This window comes from Hemiscyllium ocellatum, chromosome 2 (genome assembly GCF_020745735.1).
Source record: "Hemiscyllium ocellatum isolate sHemOce1 chromosome 2, sHemOce1.pat.X.cur, whole genome shotgun sequence".
NCBI lineage: Eukaryota > Metazoa > Chordata > Chondrichthyes > Orectolobiformes > Hemiscylliidae > Hemiscyllium > Hemiscyllium ocellatum.
This window is the reverse complement of record NC_083402.1, coordinates 138086198-138109085: the sequence shown is the minus strand read 5'-3', so window position 1 is coordinate 138109085 and position 22888 is coordinate 138086198. Positions and strand designations below refer to the sequence as shown.

Below are 22888 nucleotides of genomic sequence, written 5' to 3'. Positions count from 1 at the left end.
AACACCACCTACATTGAGTTTCAGTATCTAACATTTAAAAAGTGCAGCAATCGCTTCTCCAAACCTTGGTATTAAAACACAGCCCTTTTCCTATTTCAGTCCATAATCAAAGATACTGAAAAATAAAAAGGCACTGTCTTACAAAGTCCTGTTTTAAGCAGTGAACCATGTAAACATAGCTGCAAATGTGTTGCTGGTCAAAGCACAGCAGGCCAGGCAGCATCTCAGGAATAGAGAATTCGACGTTTCGAGCATAAGCCCTTCATCAGGAATCAAGATTTTAACCATGTAAACATATATCATCTTCTTTAAATTTCATAGAAATGAATTCAATGTTAGCCTTTATGAATATGGAGCTAAAATAAAAGGATGAATTTCTGCTCAGTTTACTATTAAAAAGAGAGAATGGGATCAGATTCAGAGATTCACACTGCATGTTCCTGGCACCTCAGTTTTCATTAGGATGGGACAAGGGTGCAAGAACTGAGGTCTCACCTTGTACTTGTCACCTATAAGGGTGAACTAGACATTTCCTGCTACTTGCATTTGTTCAGGAATCAGGCCAGCTTTTCAACTACTTGTTAACCATAGTCTGTATGACGGAAGCTTTTGAAAGATAATTTCAAAAGGTCTTACCAACATTTCCTATGCCAACTGACTCCCTCCCACTGGCCCCGAAACAGAAACAATGAACCCAAATGTAACAATGGTATCTGCAGCAAAGCTAGAACAAAACAGCCAAAAATTTTAAAAAACTTATTAAAATTCTCCAATAAAACTGTCAATCTTTTAATTCATCCACAGCAACAACTTCAAGCACATAACTCTACCTTGTTGGAAATCCAGATTTCCCTTATTTGGAGAGAAATACACACAAGGGAAATATTTCCTAACTGACAACTTTATTGTCTCTTAGATTTACTCTGTCAATAGTTTAGTGTTTATTAATACATGATCAAAGAGGTTTTAATTGACTGTAGTTTCTGCTCTGGTACTGATCAGCACTTTTATTGAGTTGTTAAGACAAAGTAAAATGCTGCTATTTTCAAGCTTTGCAACAAATGCAGTTGATACAATTGAGATCATTGTTTCTGTGTAGGATGCATGAACATAGAAGTGCTGAGCTGGCATGGAGGCAATGCAAGGCCATTAGGATTAGGTGGAGGAGGGGCGTAGGGAGTGGCAGAAAAAGTGACGCGTGACAGGCAAATAAAATAACAGTTTTGAAGTCCCAGAGAATCAAGACAGGCTTTCTAAACCAGCCCAAATGAAAGGCTTTTGCCCGAAATGTCGATTTTCCTACTCCTTGGATGCTGCCTGACCTGCTGTGCTTTTCCAGCGCCACGCTAGACTCAAATCTGCACTCTGCAGGCTGCCTTTAAGAGTGGTGGGCCACACTTCTTCATGTAGATTCCTGAAGAAGGGCTCATGCCCAAAATGTTGACTCTCCTGCTCCTTGGATGCTGCCTGACCTGCTGCGCTTTTCCAGCAACACATTTTCAGCACACTCCTTCATGTACCCATTACCTCCTTCCTTGGAATGAAAATCAGAGGTAGAATGTTCCCCTCCACGGTGAGGGGAGAGTAACAGCAAGGATGGTGGCAAAATAGGGCAAGAGTGAAAAATAAAAAAAATTCAGATTTTTGCAAAAAGAAAAGCTCTCCCAATTCCCCCACACAAGCCTAAAATAGCAACTTCTGATCTGCCCATGGAGTGGCAATGTTATTTCCTTGTATTTGTATATCAAACCCCAACTTGCCCTACAGGTCATTCTGGTATAATGTGTGTTTCACTAACACAAATTGGTTTTAATGCAATTGATAAATTGTGAACGTCGTTTGGATAATGTGAACATTGTACTGAACAGGGATAGCAATTTTCTATAATGATTTTGTACAGCGTGGGGTTGCAGAGGAATGCAACTGTTGCGATATAGCAGCTGTATTTGCATTTCACTTCCATTTTTTCCTCTCCTCCATTATGAAACTAGATGGTGTAAATTCCTGACAAGTGAACCAGGGTTCATGGATAGCTGACTGGAAGCAGGAGTGGTATAATGGCTGGGACAATGTCTTTGAATGCTCCAGGATCATCCCCCTGCTCTCAAGCCAACTCGGGCATTCAACACTTCACTTTGGAGCTGAAGCACATCTACTACTTGCATTATTCTGCCAGTTCACTTTGCTTGCAGGGACAGCCATGCATCTCCACAGGACAGCTTTGCGCTGACAAGAACACACAATCTTACTACTCCTAGCTTACTTTCTTATTGCTTGTTGACTTTAGCATTTATTTGGAGATGACCTAGTCTCTGTTTGTTCCTACACAATAATTAATTTATTGAGTTGGCTGCTAGCCACTTAATGCACAAGACCTTCAATGTTCAGTTGTGTGCTGCCAGCCTATGGTTTGCATTGCTTTCTTAGCTCAGAGAGCAAGGCAGACAGCTGGAGATAGTGTTGTGGACTGAACAGTTAATATAATTAGTTACAAGTGGGGTGGACATATCTCTGTATGGCACCATGCCACAATGATAGAGTTGCAGCACGTTCCTGCAGTTTATGTGACAAACACATTGCATGTACTTCAAGCAAATGGCCATGTAGAAAAGTCAAAATTCTCAGTGGGTAAAAGGGGAAGACAGTCATGGGCTACCACTGCAGTCAGTCAAATGGCTGGTTAAATTCCAGTGCAGGGTGACCACCAGTCGGTCAGGCATTGGTCCTACTGATAGCGTGGAACCATGTGCTGTCAACAGCCCACAGTCAGGCCTGAAGATCTAAGGATTACGGGTAGGTAATTTTGGGTGGTTGACGGAATCTTCAGGCCAGTTCGTCCTGAAATGAGACAAAGGTAGGGACTGCGTAATGATGTAAGCAGATGATGGAGCAGTGTGTGGTCATGCATGAGCAAGCAGTGAAGAAGTGAACTTAGTGCGCGAGTGGGAAGCTTAGAGGGTACAAATGCTTAATAGTCTGTAAGAATGAGGCGAGAGTCCTCAAGTAGAAATGATGCATAAAACAGAGAGTAGTCATCCACGAGCCTTACTGAGCTACCTGCACGGAATTAGACAGAGTGCAAGCCATGATTGAGGGGTACCAGAGAAGAACATATTCTTGTGGATCACACAAGAACATTAATCTCCTGTGCCCTGCTGGATATCTCTTTTTCCCTTGGAACATAGCACTGACCTATGCTGCAATTCCTGCTTGATCTGCTGGCGTGGTTAGCAGGAAGAATGACTGCCTGCCTCTTCACCGCGCTGCCTATCGGTATCACTTGAGCTTTTGGTCTAGAAGTAGGGCGTTAGATTGCCTTTCCTCTGCGACTTTGTCAATGTTGAGCACTACCATGTGAGGGATAGATCTTGACTTGGAGTCTGAAGTGGTCTGCACCTCAGCTTTTAAAATGGCACCAGCAGCATGCGAGCCACAAAGTCGGGCACTGGTGCCTCACCCGACACTCAGTTCGGGTGAAACATTACCCAAAATCTCAGCTGCATAATTAATAAGGTAAGCAGAAGATGCCACTTGCTTTTACATTGATTAGGTCTGCCATAGTGGTCATCAGACATGAACTTTGAACTGATGCAAGGACTGCTTCCCTTATCCTATCAGCAGAATTGTTGACTCAACTTTGTGCACCCATGATTCTATTGCTAGAATACAGTAGTGTGTTTTTAAATTAAACACAGGAAGCCAAGGTACAGATGTCATCCAGATATCACACTATCACTATAAAAAGATGTTCAGCTATAAATTGAGGCCCGATGACAGCATTAAGTCTCGGGACAAACTAAGCCCTCAGTGTTTCTTGGTTCCCAAATAATTGACGGCATTTCATTTATGACCTATGATAAACCTATCCCAACAGTATAAAACTATTCCATAACAAACCATAGAAGTAAATAGAACCGACACACACAAGTCAATGATTCAGCAGCAACTGGATGTTTTCCTTATGTGGAGGTTAGTATTTTAGAAAAAGGTTACTAAAACACTTCAGAATTTTCATATTTTAAAATTATAGAAGGCAAATTAAAATGGAGCATAAAATCAATATACTGCAAAACGTAAAGTAAAGCATACATAATTTAACACTTTGCAGATATATACACAGGAATTTTGATTATTCGAATACCAATTCGGATTTATATGAAGGAGATCTCAAGGTCCCAATGGAAACAAAGATGTGTTTCTAACAGTGATCAAGTCTTGAGATTAAATAGGTACCATCTCCAAATGTATGACCTCCCGCCCTCTCTACACTTCCCCTGGAGTTCGACTGAGGGGTGTACCCTAAACCCCGCTTCCCAGATAATCTCTCCAACATTGTCCTAAGCAGGGCAATCGTGAAACCTGTGAAAAAGTTGCAGTAAAAAGTTGCAATTGTGACTGTGGCTGTGTGTTTATGTGCTATTTGGAGACAAAACCCAAAAAGGCAGCAGTAGCAGCCTTGTTGTGGGTGCCCAGTCCGGCTGGGGGCAGGCGGGGGCGGAGTTCGGTGGGGTTGGGGGCAGTGATGGATGAGGGCGGGTGGGGGTCAGTGTTGGAAGTGCACGGTGGTGGGTGGGGGGCGGTGTTGGGGGCAGGGTCTCACTGCTGTGTGCTGTCGCAGTCTCCTGAACGGGGAGCAGAGTTTAAAAACTTCAAGCCCCAGAGGAAAGGCATTTAATCGATTAACCGAATAATTGATTATCCGAGTGAAACAGTGTCCGTCCATCTCATTCGGATAATCGAGGTTCCCCTGTAATGTAGATTTTACAGAAAAGTTGTGCATGAAAACTTACAAACCGTTTGGTAATTGTAACATTGTAATTATTTATATGCTTCATATATCCTATGCCTTCAGAAAGTGTAGAGTGGCACCTTGCCCTTACTGGGCCATTGGAATACTTACCTCCTTTGTAGGAAGCAGTAAGGGAATGGATACAAAATTAAAACAAAATTCAACAGCAACTTCAGGGCCATATAGTGCTACACTCTGCAACCGCATCACTGACCAGCATATAGCAAGTCAGCAACCTGGCTACCTAGTATCAAAAGCAGCCGGAAAAGGTGCAGTAATGGCCACTGCCTGATTTTCTTCCCATTCTAACCCAGAGTAAAAGTGCACATATTACACAGGAATCAGTTAAGTAGATCATGCACTTAACAAATTGCAAAATTTTTAAATTTAAAGTACAGCGAAATGCACATTAAAGTGGCATTTCCAGATGTTGGATAAATATTTTCTAACTAGTTCCAATCCTAACACCAAGTGTGCCAGAATAGAAAACTTGCAGCATCCTGTGCAAATTCACAAGGTTTCAGAACTTGCTCATGAGATTGAGATAGATGACTGAGATTATGTTTTTCCACAAATAAATCATTAGGTTGCTATGTCAGCATCTAACCTTTTAAAGTGACTATTTCTGTTTTATCTTATTCCCATAGATGTTGGGATCTGTTTCAATGACTTGGGTATTGCTGAACTGAACCCCTCCTTAACTTCGAGGCATCGAAACTGAATAAATTCTAAACGATTCACATCCTGCTCTGTCCACCCATCACCCCATCTTCAATGGACTACTTCAAGATCCCTACCTCAATCATAAAGGAAAATTTGATATCTCTAAGCCTAACTGAGCCTTCCTCTACAATATTTTTACTTTCAGATGGGTCTCCGCTAAACCTTCCGCTCTTCAGCGGCGCACTTTTCAACATAACCTTCAACAACGAGTAACTTACGGAATCTACTCCCAAATGGTTTTGTCTTACTTTGCTCTCAAACTTTAAAACCAAGGTTTTTTTTCCACAAAGCTTTCTATTACCTACCTTAATTTTGCCCCTCAATTCTATTTCACCAAAAGCACCTGACAAAACTCCCTTCTATTAAAGGTGCTAGCTAAGTACAAGTTGTACATTTGGTGGCAGCTGTGTAAAGTTGTAGTGATGATACTTATGGAACCCAGCTTTACTTGACTTGGAGACTGGACTGTGGAGACGGATGTCCAGCACGGGGAGACTTCAATATCCAATAAATCTAAAGAACATGCTTTGTCAACCAAAGCTGGCCTCAGGAGGAGCAGTCTTAATACAAGTGATGATGATAATCTCAACAGACAGTCTGTTGCATTATGCAAGGACTTGGGAAGCCAGCTTAAAAGATACTGAGGCAGCATTTCTACTAAGTTGCACTGGTTTATCCAGCATAGTGAGTAAAAATGGCCAAACTGAGCAAAAGATTTCAGAATTTGAAGTTACTTAATGCACAAACCAACTCCCCAAAACCTTGTGTGCTGGTTTGGGTGATCTTGGTTTTAAACAAAATTGCAGGCCATATCTAAGACTGAATTAAGCACCATGTTGTTTCCAAATATTGCAGTTGTAGCAGTCTTTTGAAATTGCTTGATTTTATTTTGCCACAAAGACACAACTAGATGACCTTGGAAAAATTAATAAATCTTTAATTGTTTAAGAAAATGAAAGAGTGCACCAAATGATCCTGCAGAGGATGCACTATCTGCATATGTGTGTACATTGCCTGTGGTGTCAACATCAAGTCCCAGATAGCTGCAATTTGCAAATCAAGTCAAAATAGAAAGATGGCAATATGGAATATGGTGGGACTGGCTCCCAGGTTCACCTAACTAGAAAATACAATGTAAGCAGAACACTTGAGGAGTAACATCAACCAAGGGGACTTCTCATGGAGCACTGTAATAGGTGATGGTTTGGCAGCACCTGTGAAAAGTAGAAATGAGGATTACAGCTCGTCAGTGGGCAGTAAGGGTTCAGGACTGGAGGCAAGCAAGAGTCAGCCAGACAAATGTCAGCTCCTCACGTCTAAGGTAGCATAGTGATGAAATCACCAAGCAGAAATCAGTGGTGGCCAGTAAACAGGGGTTAATTGTGTGTGTTTGGCGGTATGGTTGCAGGTGAGTGTACACCAATGACACTATGATGAGAGAAATGAGAGTGTGAACTAGGCCAGGTATGCATGCACAACTGTGGCCAAAGCAACATCAAGTCTTACAGGATTTTAAAAAAAATTAGAATTGGGTACTCTCGTTGTGACCAAAAGATTGTTATTAAAAAATGCCAACTTGAGATAAAGTGATTTTTCACCGTTAATAAAATTGCAGCAGGGTACCACTCAAAAATATCAAGAAATTCATTGTGCAAGATTTTAAAAACCATTCCATTCCAAGATGCTGTCTGTATGCAAAGGTCCTTGGAAAACTTGCGTTTGAGTATATGCAAATAAACGAGTGGAAACTTGAACCATAACGTCACCTCAACATAATTTCCAATTAGATACCATTTTACTAAAAGTAGAAATATAATCGCAAGATATTAAACTGACAAACTGTTTGGATCAGATTGAGTAAAGATCATGTAGAGCTACCGACAGATAAACAGGTTCTCCTGTTCATTACCAAGCCTACAAAATTGATAACATGTTGTTAAATCCACCTTCAATATCCAGCACTGGTGACCATTTCCAACCTCAACCAGAAATAAATTAGCTAGTCAGTTGTGTTATCTGTTGCATGCAATCTGTTTGCTAGATTCACTTGTGGAACAATACTTCAAAAGTCATTTGGAACTCTCAGTGCCTGGGAAAGCAAAGTTACTGAATATTGAATATTGTAGATACATAATCGTGCAAAGGTATAGAGACTGCGACCACCAAGTCGTCTCCAGGTGGAGATATTGCAGAGGGAATCAGTGTGAAGTAGAAGATTAAAAAATCCAAAAGATTGCATAATAACATGGTATACTCTGGACTCCTTCCAATCTGCAGCACAACAAAATATGTTGCTATGTCACAGTGAATCCTTCACATAAACCAAATGCCACATTTGGACCTTCTGATCTTCCTCCCTTTAATATGACTATTACATACATTGATTTAATTTTGATTTCATTTGATTTAGTTTTGTCACATGTACCAAGGTACACCAAAATGCTCTCTGCAGTACAGACAGATCATACCATACAAAGATCTAAGGGTGATAGAACAGAGTGAGGATTACAAAACTATGGCTGCAAAGAAGGTGAACAAAAAGAAAGATTAGATTTGAAATTTGAGAGATCCACTTGGAAGCCTAATAACAATGGGGAAGCAACTGTTCTTGAATCTGGTGGTACATGTGTTTAAGCTTTTGTATATTCTCCTGACAGAAGAGTTTGGAAGAACTCATAAGAGGGAGGTGCTTCCTTTGGCTAAAGCATTAAACCAAGCCTCTACTGTGAGATCTGAGTGTGATATAAAAAAAAATCATACAACAGTACATCTTCCTGACTGAAATATATCAATTACCATCAATAAAAATGTAACTATTTTCATAAATGACATTTATCTCATTACTAGCAATGCACATGGCTGTCGCACTTCTTTACACATCAAAAGTCGTCATCTAGGATTGCAATGGTGTGCTGGAAGTGGCTGATTCCAAACAAGCAATCTAAAACTTAATGTGATAAATCTGCCAACGGTTATTTACAGAGCGTAATCAATCAATCCAAAATTGACACCAAGATAAAGAATCACTATTATTGTACAGGAGACAACCTTTAGTTCAGCATGGTATGTGCACATTCTTTAAGGAGAAATGCAGTTAACCTTATTCCCCTGCTCTTTCACCAGAACCATGCAAATTCGCTCTTCAGTTGCTTAACAACTCTCAGATTTGGCTCATCAGGATTTTACCATTTCAACACAAGTTATTTGTGTTTTTGAAAGCATTTGAAAATGAATGGGTTTACAAAATGCAACTAGCATGAGTTGATTATAAAGGCAAATTAAATTTTACAATTTCAGCTAGAGCAAATAAGTAAATGGATAGTTAAGGTAAATGTAGTGGTCACGGATTTTTAGAACGGCTTCAGTAAGGAGTCTCACCAGAGGCCTAGGGTAGTGATTGTAACAAGGTCAGCTGGTGGTTATCATAGAATATGAGTTCCCTGATTGGGGCTGTTAACCATGTCCAATCAAGGAGTCCTGGCTGACAAGAACAGGAGTTAGCGGGCACAGTCGTGTAGCAGGAGTGTGTAGGGCACATAACCCAGAGGTCGATGAATCAAAATCACCCTCTATTGTAGAACGGTGGGGTTTGGGGCCTGGCTTTGCTGCTCCTCTCCCTTGTAAATTGCTGTTTCTCTGTCTACAGCTGTTAACGTTAATTATTCGTAAACTGCATGGTTTTATAAAATAAAAAAAATTAAACAGAAAAAAACAGGAGTGGCTCTAGAAATAAAGAGAACAGGAGTGTCAGACATTATGTTCACTCGGAGCAGGCACTGAGGGAGTTAGATCAGCGTCAAGGACTCTCCACATGTAAATAAAGGGTGACGGGATAATGGCCTCTGTGCAATTATTTACCTATTATAAGCCTGGATGATCAATGGACTTATAAAGAATAATGACAAACAGGTGCTGCTTAGCTTGGATATAACACTGCAAAGAAAATGTTAATCTATTTTTGTTCTCAGTGGATTTGTACCAAAAATAAGGAACCAAAACATTAATCTTCTACAGTCACACAAGCAAGTGATCTCGGGAAGACGAGTAGGATAACAAAATGGACAAAACCTCCTTTTCATAAAATGGATTGGCTTAAGAAGTTGACTTTGATTGCTGACTAAACAACATCGGAGTAGATTTAAAAAGAAGTGGAGAGTGGAAGTTATCTGAAAGCCAATGATCAGGAGGTAGGCAGCTCAAAACTGAAGTCTTTCCTCAGATAAGCTGCTTGCACAAGCTGAGCAGATGGATTTCTTACTGGATATGCAGAAGACAGGTCGAAAAGTGTGGTGCAAGAAAAGCACAGCCAGCCAGGCAGCATCTGAGGAGCAGGAGGGTTCACGTTTTGAGGATGAGCTCTTCCTGATGAAGAGTTCATGCGCAAAACAGACTCTCCTGCTCCTTGGATGCTGCCTGACTGGCTGTTCCAGCACTACACTTTTCAACTCTGATCTCCAGCATCTGCAGTCCTCACCCTCTCTTACGCAGAGGAGGCTCATGTACCAACTTAGAGAGTGCGTGCATGCGAGAGAGAGAGAGAGAGAGAGAGAGCGCACATGAGAGAGACAGCGAGTGAGAGAGTGAGCGTGAGAGAGTGAGTGTGCGCGAGAGAGCAATTCAACTCATGTTGTTAACATCGCTCTGCATTGCAAACCAGCTGTCTAGACAACGGAGCTAACCAGCGAGCTATAGAGTACAAAGATAGAAGTAATTCAAAAATCTAAGTAACTTAATAACTGGAGGTTGGTACATCATTTGGAGTGAAAACCATCACATTGCCCAGTATAGTTCTTTCACCAGAAATGGCAAAACAGCTGAGTAGAGGTTGCAACTGTAGCAAGGTCAATTGTGTCTTGTAGTTTTTAAAAATGATAACTTTGGTTTGTGTAAACAAAGACCAATTGGCATTTTTTATGGTTATCAAATTAAAGTCATCTGTACAAGAGTGAAAAGTTAGAAAGTTTTATAATGCAGTGAATTGTTGTTCAGCTCACTTTGCATGCCTTTGAACGAGTTACAATTCATCCTGTTCTACCCTGCAGCTCAAAATTTTTTTTTTTTGTTTTCAGCACATTTTCGGTTGACTTTTGAAAGATACAGCTGCATTTACTTCCACCAAGCTCTAATTTATCAGTATCAGATTGGCAAACACTGATCGTAAGGAAAAGTAAATTGCACTAGCCACCAAGTACAAATCAATTCAAAATGTTAATATTCGTGATATTTCAATATGCAACCCTTGGAGCAATTTTCAGCATGCAAGTTAGAAATAGTTAATTTTTGCATACTTTTTGAGCAAGAGAGTGACTGAGGAGATTTTTAGTGCGTTTGAAGTGGCTGATTCCAACAGCGCAATTGAAAACTATTCATGTAGCAAATCTTCTTTACACAGCATAAAACAGTCTAAAATTGATGCCAAGCCAGGGAATCCGAATGATTATGACTGGAGGCAGCCATTCCGTTCACCACGGATGTGTGCAGGTTCCCTGAAGAAACTCCGCTAATCACATTCCCCTGCATTTCCAGAATTCTGCAAATTCTCTCTCTTCGTGTGCTAATCCATAAGACCATAAGACATAGGAGTGGAAGTAAGGCCATTCGACCCATCGAGTCCACTCCGCCATTCAATCATGGCTGATGGGCATTTCAACTCCACATACCAGCGTTCTCCCCATAGCCCTTAATTCCTCCAGACAACAAGAATCTATCAATCTCGGCCTTGAAGACATTTAGCGTCCCGGCCTCCACTGCACTCCATGGCAATGAATTCCACAGGCCCACCACCCTCTGGCTGAAGAAATGTCTCCGCATTTCTGTTCTGAACTGACCCCCTCTAATTCTAAGGCTAAGTCCACGGGTCCTAGTCTCCTCGCCTAATGGAAACAATTCCCTAGCGTCCACCCTTTCCAAGCCATGTATTATCTTGTATGTCTCTATTAAGTCTCCCCTTAATCTTCTAAACTCCAATGAATATAATCCCAGGATCCTCAGCTGTTCCTCATATGTTAGACCTGCCATTAAACTGCGAAAAGAGGAAGAGGAACATCTATACAAGGTATTCGCCAAAAATGGATACCCACGCAACTTTATCACCAGATGCCTAAGAGATAGACCGAGGAACGAGGACATGCCACAACCAAAAAGGACTAGCCACTCTACCATACGTCAGGAGCGTCTCAGAACTGACAGCCAGACTACTGCGACCCTTAGGACTCATAACAGCACACAAGCCAACATCCACGCTCAGACAACAACTCACTAGAACAAAGGACCCAATACCCAGCATGAGCCAAACTAACGTAGTTTACAAAATACCATGCAAGGACTGCACAAAACACTATATAGGACAAACAGGAAGACAGCTAACAATCCGCATCCATGAACATCAGCTAGCCACAAAACGACACGACCAGCTATCTCTAGTAGCCATACACTCAGACAACCAGCAACATGAATTTGACTGGGAAAACACCACTATCATAGGGCAAGCCAGACAGAGAACAGCCAGAGAATTCCTAGAAGCATGGCATTCATCCCCAAACTCCATCAACAGACACATTGACCTGGACACCATATACAAACCACTACAGCTGAAACTGACACCCGGAAACGGCAAGAACATCCATTAACAGACACATCGACCTGGACCCCACATACAAATCACTGCAGCTGAAACTGACACCCGGAAGCGGCAAGAACAAACCAATATAAATACCAGAAGAAACATCAAAGCAGCGCTTCACACGAGGCTCCAACAGCACTGATGATGTTCCCTAGCCAGGGAACGAAACGTTTGCAGCAAAAACTTCCAGCTCGGCGAGCAGAACCACAACAACCAGTTGTACCTGTCTCCACTATCCTCCCAGATAAAACACTCCAGATCAGAATCATTTATGGTTTAGAAAATCTAGTTCCTTCATGGTGCAGTTGTTTCTGTTACCAACCACCTTAACTCAAATCCTTTGATTCATGACCCACATCTCTACCCACTCCGTCTATATCTAAGGAATAAGACAATGTGGTGATAAGCTTTATTCAAGATGTTGGACAGAGGCTGACCAATGAAATTTAGATTGGGAATTCCAGAACTTAGGCTCTAGCAGTTGAAGGCCATTGCTGAGGAGGTGAACAAAGTTAAAAATCACCTGCTCGTGATGAGGTGGTGAAGGCAGTGGAACACATAAATGACCCAAAATTAAATGGTAGAGTTATAGAGATGTCCAGCATGGAAACAGAACCTTCAGTCCAACTCATCTATGCCAAACAGATATCCCAACCTAATCTAGTCCATTTGCCAGCACTTGGCCCAAATCCCTCTAAACCCTTCTAAAACATATACCTGTCCAGATGTCTTTTAAAATGCTAACATTGTACCAGCCTCCACCACGTCCTCTGGCAGCTCATTCCATATACGCACCACTCTCTGCTTGAAAAAGTTGCCTCTTAGGTCTCTTTTATATTATTCCCCTCTTACCCTAAACCTATGCCCTCTAGTTCTGGACTCCCTCACCCCAGGTAAAAGATTTTGTCGATTTATCCTATTCATGCCCCTCATGATTTTATAAAACCTCTATAAGATCACTCCTCAGCCTCCAACACTCCAGGGAAAACAGCCCCAGCCTATTCAGCCTCTCCCTACAGCTCAAACTCTCCAACCCTGGCAACATCCTTGTAAATCTTTTCTGAACCCTTTCAAGTTTCACAACATCATTCTGATGGGAAGGAGACCAGAATTGCATGCAAAATTCCAAACATGGCCTAACCAAATCCTGTATAGCTGCAACATGACCTCTCAACGCCTATACTCAATGCTCTGACCAATAAAGGAAGGCATACCAAACACCTTCTTCACTATTCAATCTGCAACTCTACTTTCAAGGAGCTATGAACCTGCACTCCAAGGTCTCTTTGTTCAGCAACACTCCCTAGGACCTTACCATTAAGTGTATAAGTCCTGCTCAGATTTACTTTCTCCAAATGCAGCAGCTCACATTTATCTAAATTAAACTCAATTTGCCACTCCTCAGTCCATTGGCCCATCCAATCAAGATCCCGTTGTAATCTGAGGTAACCTTCTTCGCTGTCCAGTACACCTCCAATTTTGGTGTCAACTGCAAACTTACTAACCATACCTCTTATGTTTATGCCCAAATCATTTATATAAATGACAAAAAGTAGTGGACCCAGCATCAATCCTTGTGGCACTCCACTGGTCACAGGCCTATAGTCTGAAAAACAACCCTCCACCACCACCCCATCTGTTTCTGTGCTGTACATCTCTATGACTCTACTATCTAATTATGGGTCCTTTATGCATTCTACTGCCTTCACCTCCTCATTTTTAAACTTTGTTCACCTCTTCAGCAATGGCCTTATATCTTCGAGCCAGTTTTGTATCGAAATGGCTAGTTCTCCCTATATTCCATGAGATAGATTGTAGAACATAGAACAATACAGTGCAGAACAGGCCCTTCGGCCCTCAATGTTGTGCCAATCTGTGAACCAATCTAAGCCCAATCCCTTACGCTATCCCATCATCATCCATGTGCTTATCCAAGGATGGTTTCTAACTCCCTAATGTAGCTGAGTTAACTACGTTGGGAGGTAGGGCATTCTCTTGAGTAAAGTACATGCCTCTGACATCTGTCTTAAATCTATCACTCCTCAATATGTAGCTTTGCCCCCTCATACAAGCTGATGTCATCCAAGGAAAAAGACTTTCACCGTCTACCCTATCTAATCCTCTCACCATCTTGTATGTCTCTACCAAATCGCCGCTTAGCCTTTTCTTTCCAATGAAAACACACCCAGGTCTCTCAGCCTTTCCTCATGAGACCTTCCCTCTAGATCCGACAACATCCTAGTTAGTCTCCTCTGCACCTTTTCCAATGCTTCCACATCTTCCCTGTAATGGGGCGACCAGAACTGTACACAATATTCCAAGTGTAGCCACACTAGCTTTTTGTATTGTTGAAGCATGACATTATGGTTCGGAACTCAATCCCTCTACCAATGAAACCTAACACACCGTATGCCGCCTTAACAGCACTATCAACCTGAGTAGCAACTTTCAGGGATCTATATACATGGACTCCAAGATCCCTCTGCACATCCACACTGCCAGGAATGTTTCCATTGACCCAGCATTCTACTTTCCTGTTATTCCTCCCAAAGTGTATCACGTCACATTTATCTGCATTGAACTCCAATTGCCATCTCTCAGCCCAATTCTGCAGTTTATCTAAGACACCCTGCAACATTCTTACCCATTGTCCACTATTCCACCGACTTTAGAGTCATCTGCGAACTTATTAACCCGTCCACCTATGCCTGTATCCAAGTCAGTTATAAAAATGACAAACAGCAGCGGTCCCAAAATAGATCCTTGCGGCACACCACTAGTAACTGGACTCCAGGCTGAATATTTTCCAACCACCACACTCGCTGCCTTCTTACAGAAAGCCAGAGTCTAATCGAAACTGCTAAATCACCCTCAATCCCATGCCTTTGCATTTACTCCAACTGCCTACCATGTGGAGCCTTATCAAAGGCCTTACTGAAGTCCACATACACCACGTCAACTATCCGACCCTTATCCACATGCTTGGTCACCTGCTCAAAAAAACTCAATAAGGTTTGAGAGACATGATCTGCCCACGTTGACTATCTGCAATCAAACTGTTGCTTGATAGATGATTATAAATCAAAAGTTGAATATGTAACTTCAGTTACATCACACTAAACTTTTGCTATAAATTCTCTTACAATCTTATTCTCCACAACCACCTGAAGGTGCAACACTCCGAAAGCTGGTGTTTCCAAATAAACACCACTATAACCTGGTATTGTGAGATTTTTAACTTGAAAGTCCCAGTCGAACACTGGCGTCTCCAAATCATTATAAATCTGATCTCTCCTAATCCTTTCCAAAATAGACGGAAGGCTCACTGGACAATGATTACTTGGGTCATCTCTACTGCCCTTCTTGAACAAGGGAACAAAATTTGCAATCTTCCAGTCCTCTGGTACTAAACCTGTACTCAATGACGACTCAAAGATCAAAGCCAAAGGTTCCAACACCACCTCCCTATATTCCTGGCGAATCCTCATCCGGCCCAGGGTATTTGTCTACTTTCACTCCTTCTAGAATTGATAACACCTATTCCTTAATAACCTCGATCCTTTCTCTTCTAACATCTCTGATCTCATTCTTATCCTCTACAATATTCTCCTTTTCCTGAGTGAAAACGGATGAGAAATATTCGTTTAGCACCTCTCCGATCTCCAGAGTCCACACACTACTTCCCACTTCTGTCTTTGACTGGCCTTATTCCTACCCTAGTCATCCTTTTATTCCTCACATATCTGTAGAAAGCTTTAGAGTTCTCCTTTAATTCTATCTGCTAAAGACTGGTCATGTCCTCTCTTTCTTAACTTTCTCTTTAAATCCTTCCTGGCTAATCTGTAACTTTATATGATCTCACTTGAACCATCTCGTCTCATTGTCATATAAGCCTCCTTCTTCCACTTAACAAGAGATGCAATTTCTGTAGTAAACCACAGTTCCCTTACCTTATCACTTCCTCCTTGCCTGAAAAGGACATACCTATCAAGGACACGCAATATCTGTTCCTTAAACCAGCTCCACATTTCGATTGTCCCCATCCTCCGCATTTTGCTACCCCATTCTGTGCATCCTAAGTCTCGCCTAATCGCATTATAATCGTTCTTCCCTCATCGATAACTCTTGCCCTATGGCATTTACTTATCCCTTTCCATCACTAAACTAAATGTAACTGAATTATGGTCACTTCCTCCAAACTGTTCACCTACCACTAAATCAAACACCTGGCCTTTAAATCATTACCAAGCACCAGGTCCAGTGTGGCCTCACCTCTAGTTGGCCCTTCGACATACTGTGTCAGGAAACCCTCCTGCACACAGTGGACAAAACTTGAACCATCCGACGTACTAGAGTTATAGCATTTCCAGTCAATGCTGGGGAAGTTAAAGTCCCCCATAACGACCACCCTGCTCCTTTCACTCCTATCCAGAATAGTTTTGCCGATCCTCTCGTCTACAAGCCTGGAACTCTGTGGAGGCCTATAAAAAACTGCCAGCAGTGTGACTTCTCCTCTCCTGTTTCTAATCTCAGCCCATACTACCTCAGTAGATGAGTCTTCGTCAAAAGTTCTTTCAGTCAGTTATACTGTCCTTGACGAAAAAGGCCACACCTCCCCTTCTTTTACCACCTTCTCTGTTAGAACATAGAACAGTACAGCACAGAACAGGCCCTTCAGCCCACGATGTTGCGCCGACCACTGATCATCATGTATGCACCCTCAAATTTCTGTGACCATATGCATGCCCAGTAGTCTCTTAAATGTCCCCAATGACCTTGCTTTCACAACTGCTGCTGGCAACGCATTCCATGCTCTCACAACTCCGTGTAAAGAACCTGCCTCTGACATCTCCTCTATACTTTCCTCCAACCAGCTTAAAACTATGACCCCTCGTGTTAGTCATTTCTGCTCTGGGAAATAGTCTCTGGTTATTGACCCTATGCCTCCCATTATCTTGTATACCTCAATTAGATGTCCTCTCCTCCTCCTTTTCTCCAATGAAAAAAGTCAGAACTCAGTCAACCTCTCTTCATAAGATAATCCCTCCAGTCCAGGCAGCATCCTGGTAAACCTCCTCTGAACCCTCTCCAAAGCATCCACATCTTTCTTATAATAGGGTGACCAGAACTGGACGCAGTATTCCAAATGTGGCCTAACCAAAGTTTTATAGACCTGCAACAAGATCTCACGACTCAAACTCAATCCCCCTGTTAATGAAAGCCAAAACACCATATGCTTTCTTAACAACCCTGTCCACTTGGGTGGCCATTTTAAGGGATCTATGTACCTGCACACCAAGATCCCTCTGTTCCTCCACACTGCCAAGAATCCTATCCTTAATCCTGTACTCAGCTCTCAAATTCGACCTTCCAAAATGCAACAAACTCGCATTTATCCAAGTTGAACTCCACCTGCCACCTCTCAGCATCCTGTTAATGTCCCGCTGCAGCCTACAACAGTGGGACAATACTGTCAACGACACCCCCAACCTTTGTGTTGTCTGCAAACTTGCTGAACCATCCTTCAATCCCCTCATCTCAGTCATTAATAAAAATTACAAACAACAGAGGCCCAAGGACAGAGACCTGTGAAACACCACTCACCACAGATTTCCAAGCAGAATATTTTCCTTCTACTACCACTCGCTGTCTTCTGTAGGCCAGGCAATTCTGTATCCAGACAGCTAAGTTCCCCTGTATCCTCCTGACCTTCTAAATGAGCCTACCATGGGGAACCTTATCAAATTCCTTGCTGAAGTTCTTAATGAAAGATCTAAACACTGGAACCTACAACATCCATTCCTGATCCTGCTCTATCCATGTCTCCGAAATGGCCACAACATTAAAACCCCAGGTACCTATCCGTGCAACAAGTTCATCTACCTTATTTTAGATACTTCTGGCACACTTCAAACCAGCTTGCTGTCTGCTTGCGCATTCCTGTGACCGTGAAATTCTGTTCAGGCCCTCCCTACACCTATCCTCCTGTGCACTGGAACTACACCTCAGGTTCCCATCCCCCTGCTGAGCTAGTTCAAACCACATGAACAGAACCAGCAAATTTCCCACCCAGGATATTAGTACCCCTTTTGTTCAAGTGAAGACTATCCTGTTCGTAGCGGTCCCACCCTCCCCTGAATGAGCCCCAATTATCCATGTACCTGAAACCCTCCATCCTGCACCATCCCTACAGCCTAGTGTTGAGCTGGCATCTCTCCCTATTCCTTATCTCGCCATCACGTAGTACAGGTAACAAACCAGAGATTTAACCTTGCTAACCAGTGTCCCATGGGAAACCTCGTCAAATGCCTTAAATGAAGTCCATACAGATCATGTCTACCACTCTGCCCTCTTCGTTACTTCTTCAAAATATTCAAGCAAGTTTGTGAGACATGATTTCCCATGCACAAAGCCATGTTGACTATCCCGAATCAGTCCTTGCCTTTCCAAATACATGTACATCCTGCCCCTCAGGATTCCCTCCAACAACTTGCCCACCACTGATGTCAGGCTTACCGGTCTATAATCCCTGGCTTGTCCTTACCACCTTTCTTAAATAATGGCATCATGTTAGCTAACCTCCAGTCTACCGGCACTTCACCTGTGACTATCAATAATACAAATATCTCCGCAAGGGACCCAGCAATCACTTCCCTAGCTTCCCACAGAGTTCTAGGGTACACCTGATCAGGTCCTGAGGATTTATCCACTTTTATGAGTTTCAAGACATCCAGCACTTCCTCCTCTGTAATTTGACATTTTTGAAGATGTCACCATCAATTTTCCTACATTCTATATCTTCCATGTCTTTCTCCACAGTAAAAACTAATGCCAAATACCCATTTAGTATCTTCCCCCATCTCCTGTGGCTCCACACAAAGTCTGCCTTGCTGATCTTTAACGGGCCCTATTCTCTCCCTAGTTACCCTTTTGTCCTTAATGTATTTGTAAAATCTCTTTGGATTTTCCTTAACCCTAATTGTCAAAGCTATCTCATGTCCCTTTTTTGCCCTCCTGATTTCCCTCAAGTATACTCCTACAGCCTTTCTACTCTGAGGATTCATTTGATCTCTCCTGTCTATACCTGACATGCTTCCTTCTGAATTCACAGAAATAAGGATGACCAAGGAAATGTAGTATTTGGAGATTCACAGAAGTCAGGGACATTCAAGAAATATTAAGCATATAGTTAAGAGGAGAAATGGAGCTGCATGGAAACTTATGGGCAGAAAACAAAAACTGAAATAGATTTTCATCAGACATACAGGGGAATAAATAACTGGAAACCGAGCAGTGTAACCATATGGAGATTTTACCACTTTGAAGAAAAGCTAATAAAAAGGGAATTTGATAAAGAAAATCTGAACAAAATTATCCAAGAGCTGTTTGAAATGTGAAGCACCGGCCAGAATATTCATAACCTTTGATTATAACCTGCCAAAAATAAGTGATCTCTACCATCCAAACTATTGTTGAAGAACTAGTCATCTTGTAATCCCGCCAAAATACCGACTACTCAAGATACATTAAATTGCATTCTTACCTCAGCGCAAGGTCTTTCAGATTCCTTATACAAACTCTGAATAATAAAACAAAGTAATTTAGAAAAATAAACTTTTAGAAGAAAATTCACTGTTAAAGAGATACCAGCTACTTTTTCTGAGACTTCATTCCTAGCACAGACGTACCGAACATGATCAGGAGTTGAACCACTACATGCAGGAGCCAGTGTGGGTAGCATTGTTTCAGAGATCCCAGCCATTAAAGTGGATTCTTCTGTCCAATGATTCTGTGCCCAAAGCAGAATTTTGGTAAACCAACCAAATTGCTGAGAGTTTGTATACAAGTAATTAAACAATATATTTGGACACGGTGGCTCAGTGGTTAGCACTCCTGCCTCACAGCACCAGCGTAGCTTTCCTCCCATAGTCCAAAGATGTGAAGGTTAGGTGGATTGGCCATGCTTTAAAAAAAATGCACTGCAGCATACGGGCTAGCCATGATAAATGTCGGATATTGGGGATAAGGAGGGATCTGGTCTGGGATGGATGCTCTTTGGAGAGTTATTGCAGATGTGATGGGCCAAATGGCCTCTTTCCACAATATAGGGATTCTCTGATTCTATAATAGAACATTTTTCCAGTTCAGTTTTGAATCTAGTGATATATGCAGTCAAGTCAGGTTAAGTACAGACCCCACTGCTAAATTAGGTCATAACTGAACAGCAATATCCAGTCTTCCACTTAAGTCGATGCTCCCAAAGCCTTCCCAAGAAACATATCAAGGCCAAGACTTGGTAAAATGAAATCTGACTGAGCGTGGAGTTGTTCCAGAAAACTTGCAGCAAGAGTTCACAGGAACTGCCACAGATTTTCAAGGCCTAGTCTATACAACTACAATACATTGTATTTATTTAAGTACATTAATTCAACCAAATAAGCATCACATTTCAGACACATGAAAAATTCCACAGACGTCTAGTTTTGGGCCATAGCTTGATTAGGCATTCGCAATCAGCCTTGTGTATTTAATGTGCACAAAACATACCTACCTGTTAATATAATCTGCATAAGTATCAATAGCTTTGCCTCTAAAAAGTTGCATTAATGACAGCCTTAATAATTGTGCCTCTTCTCCTAAAGACCAGGAAGAAAAAGAACACTTGATAAAAACACCCACTAAAAATTGTTCAAGAAAGTTATACATTGATTTTACAAATTAAAGTCTACTAACGAGCAAGCCACATTTTAGAGTGTTTCACGGCGAATGAATGTGGAATACATTACCAAACAGGTTGAAGGAAACAAAAGGGATGAGAAGAGTCATATGGATTACTATTCTTTGAATTACAGTGGGATAAATGTCAACCAAAATGATTAGGTCAAACAGTGTAATATAAAATAGAATTTCAATAAGTTCAAATAATTATTTTTGAAGTGCAGTTACTGTTATAAAGAACACACAGCAGCCAATTTACACATAGCAAGGCTCCATAAACAGCATGTGACAACTTAACCTCGTTTCATTAGAATTGAGATTCACTTTTGCTCAGAGCACCAGGAAGAATTGTCTGCACTTCTACAATTGTTGCCAAAGGGAATCATGGTTTGAACAAGTTCTGAGCTTCAAATGACACACTTTAATAAAGCAGCACTTTGCCTCCATCTAGCACTATGTGACGGAGTATATGGAGAAGGTGTTCCTGGTGCGCTGACCAATTTATAATCTCATTCAAAATCACAAAAGGAGATTACATGGTTATTATCACATTGTTAAGACAGTCATAAACGGTGGAGTACAATGTTGATCAGTGACGCTGACAACCAAAGCAGAAGCAGAAGACTCAGAGGCAGAGAACTCCTGCCAACCAAGTCAAACTAACAGTTTACAACAATTATATTTTAAAAATACTCACAGATCAGCAAGTATCTTTACAGACATTCACTCTTGAATACAGCCAGTCCTTACTTAAAGCTGTGCTTGCGCGCCTGAAAATCACAGCTTTAAGTGAAATGGCTTTAAGCGAAGCATAGTTTCCAACAGAAATCAACATTAAAGCCAGAGTTAGGTTTCTTATCCAAATTTTTAAAAAAGTGTAAAGCTGACTACTATATCATACATGTGCGGCACTGTGCATTCAGTTGAAAAAGCTTTCAAAATAAAGTCATTAAATGTTTCTGAAATTCCATACTAATTGAAAGGAAAACATTGCCATTCATGTGGTGGGATTTAAAATTGGCTTTATAGTAAGTCAGTGGGCAGTCTTTCATCGAAGGCCACATACTGTATCTGAAAGATTGGTGTAATAAATGCAACCATAAGCTGCATATCCTAATCCAATAAATACTATATGAATAAATAACATTCAAGCTTCAATTCAAAAATAAAAGTAAAAAGCGCAAATTGTGAAGTAAGGTGTACTTTTTAGATGGGTTGGTTGTGTGCTGCATCAGTTTGAGCTTTTTATCTACTCTGGTTCATACCTGGTCACTAAAAAGCCAGGAAAGGGAAGTTAGAGGCTCTAGGTTTTCCCAGTGACAGCTTTTGCCCCGTTATCCCCAGTGCATGATATGCCAAGCCCCAGGGCCGGGGCCTGAGAATAAAAGGCAGAGAATACCCACAGCGTCCGCCATTCACCGGCCTTTTCAGCCCCAATTACTGTACAAGTTCTGCCCTTCCCAGCTAGGTATAAAAAAAACTCAAGTACATCCATCAACCAAAACCTTAAATTAATGTTTCTAATCCTTCTGTCACTCACTAAGCAGAACACTTAACCCAGTCATAATCTTGTGCATTCCTTGGAGACTTCCTGCAACTTTTCTTCCAAAGAGAACAATCTCAGATTCCCAACCTAACTTTGTAAATGAATTTCTTCACCCCTGGAACTACTCTGGGAAATCATATCCACATCTTCCTGGTGTGGAAAAGACAGAAGAAGAAAAAAAGACTGCATGCATGCACAGGGGTGGAGGGTTCTTGTCTGTTGGTGGGGAGGAGAGACTTCCTAAATCAAATTTCAGTCCTTGTCTGTATACATGAAAATAGTGCAGCTGACCAAGAGTAATGCCTCCCGGCAAGCCTCCTTTTATGTTAAGATTGATGCAGAATTATTCTAGCAAACAGAAATCTCAGTCACTCCTGATGAAGGGAATTTGCCCGAAACGTCGATTCTTCTGCTCCCCAGATGCTGCCTGACCTGCTGTGCTTTTCCAGTTCCACACTCTGGACTCTAATCTCCAGCATCTGCAGTCCTC

At 41.6% G+C, this 22888-nt stretch overlaps 1 protein-coding gene across 4 annotated transcripts in view; it reads right to left on the bottom strand.

The window, feature by feature from the left end:
* Nucleotides 1-22888, bottom strand: part of LOC132829118 (uncharacterized) — a 116463-nt gene that overhangs the window by 67125 nt on the left and 26450 nt on the right. For all 4 annotated transcript variants that reach the window (XM_060846441.1, XM_060846458.1, XM_060846449.1 and 1 more), the window contains 2 exons: nt 20686-20770; nt 19678-19713 (listed from right to left, as the gene is read on the bottom strand). In XM_060846441.1, coding sequence (XP_060702424.1) covers nt 19678-19713; nt 20686-20770 — 121 coding nt within the window. The remainder of the gene's footprint in view (nt 1-19677; nt 19714-20685; nt 20771-22888) is intronic.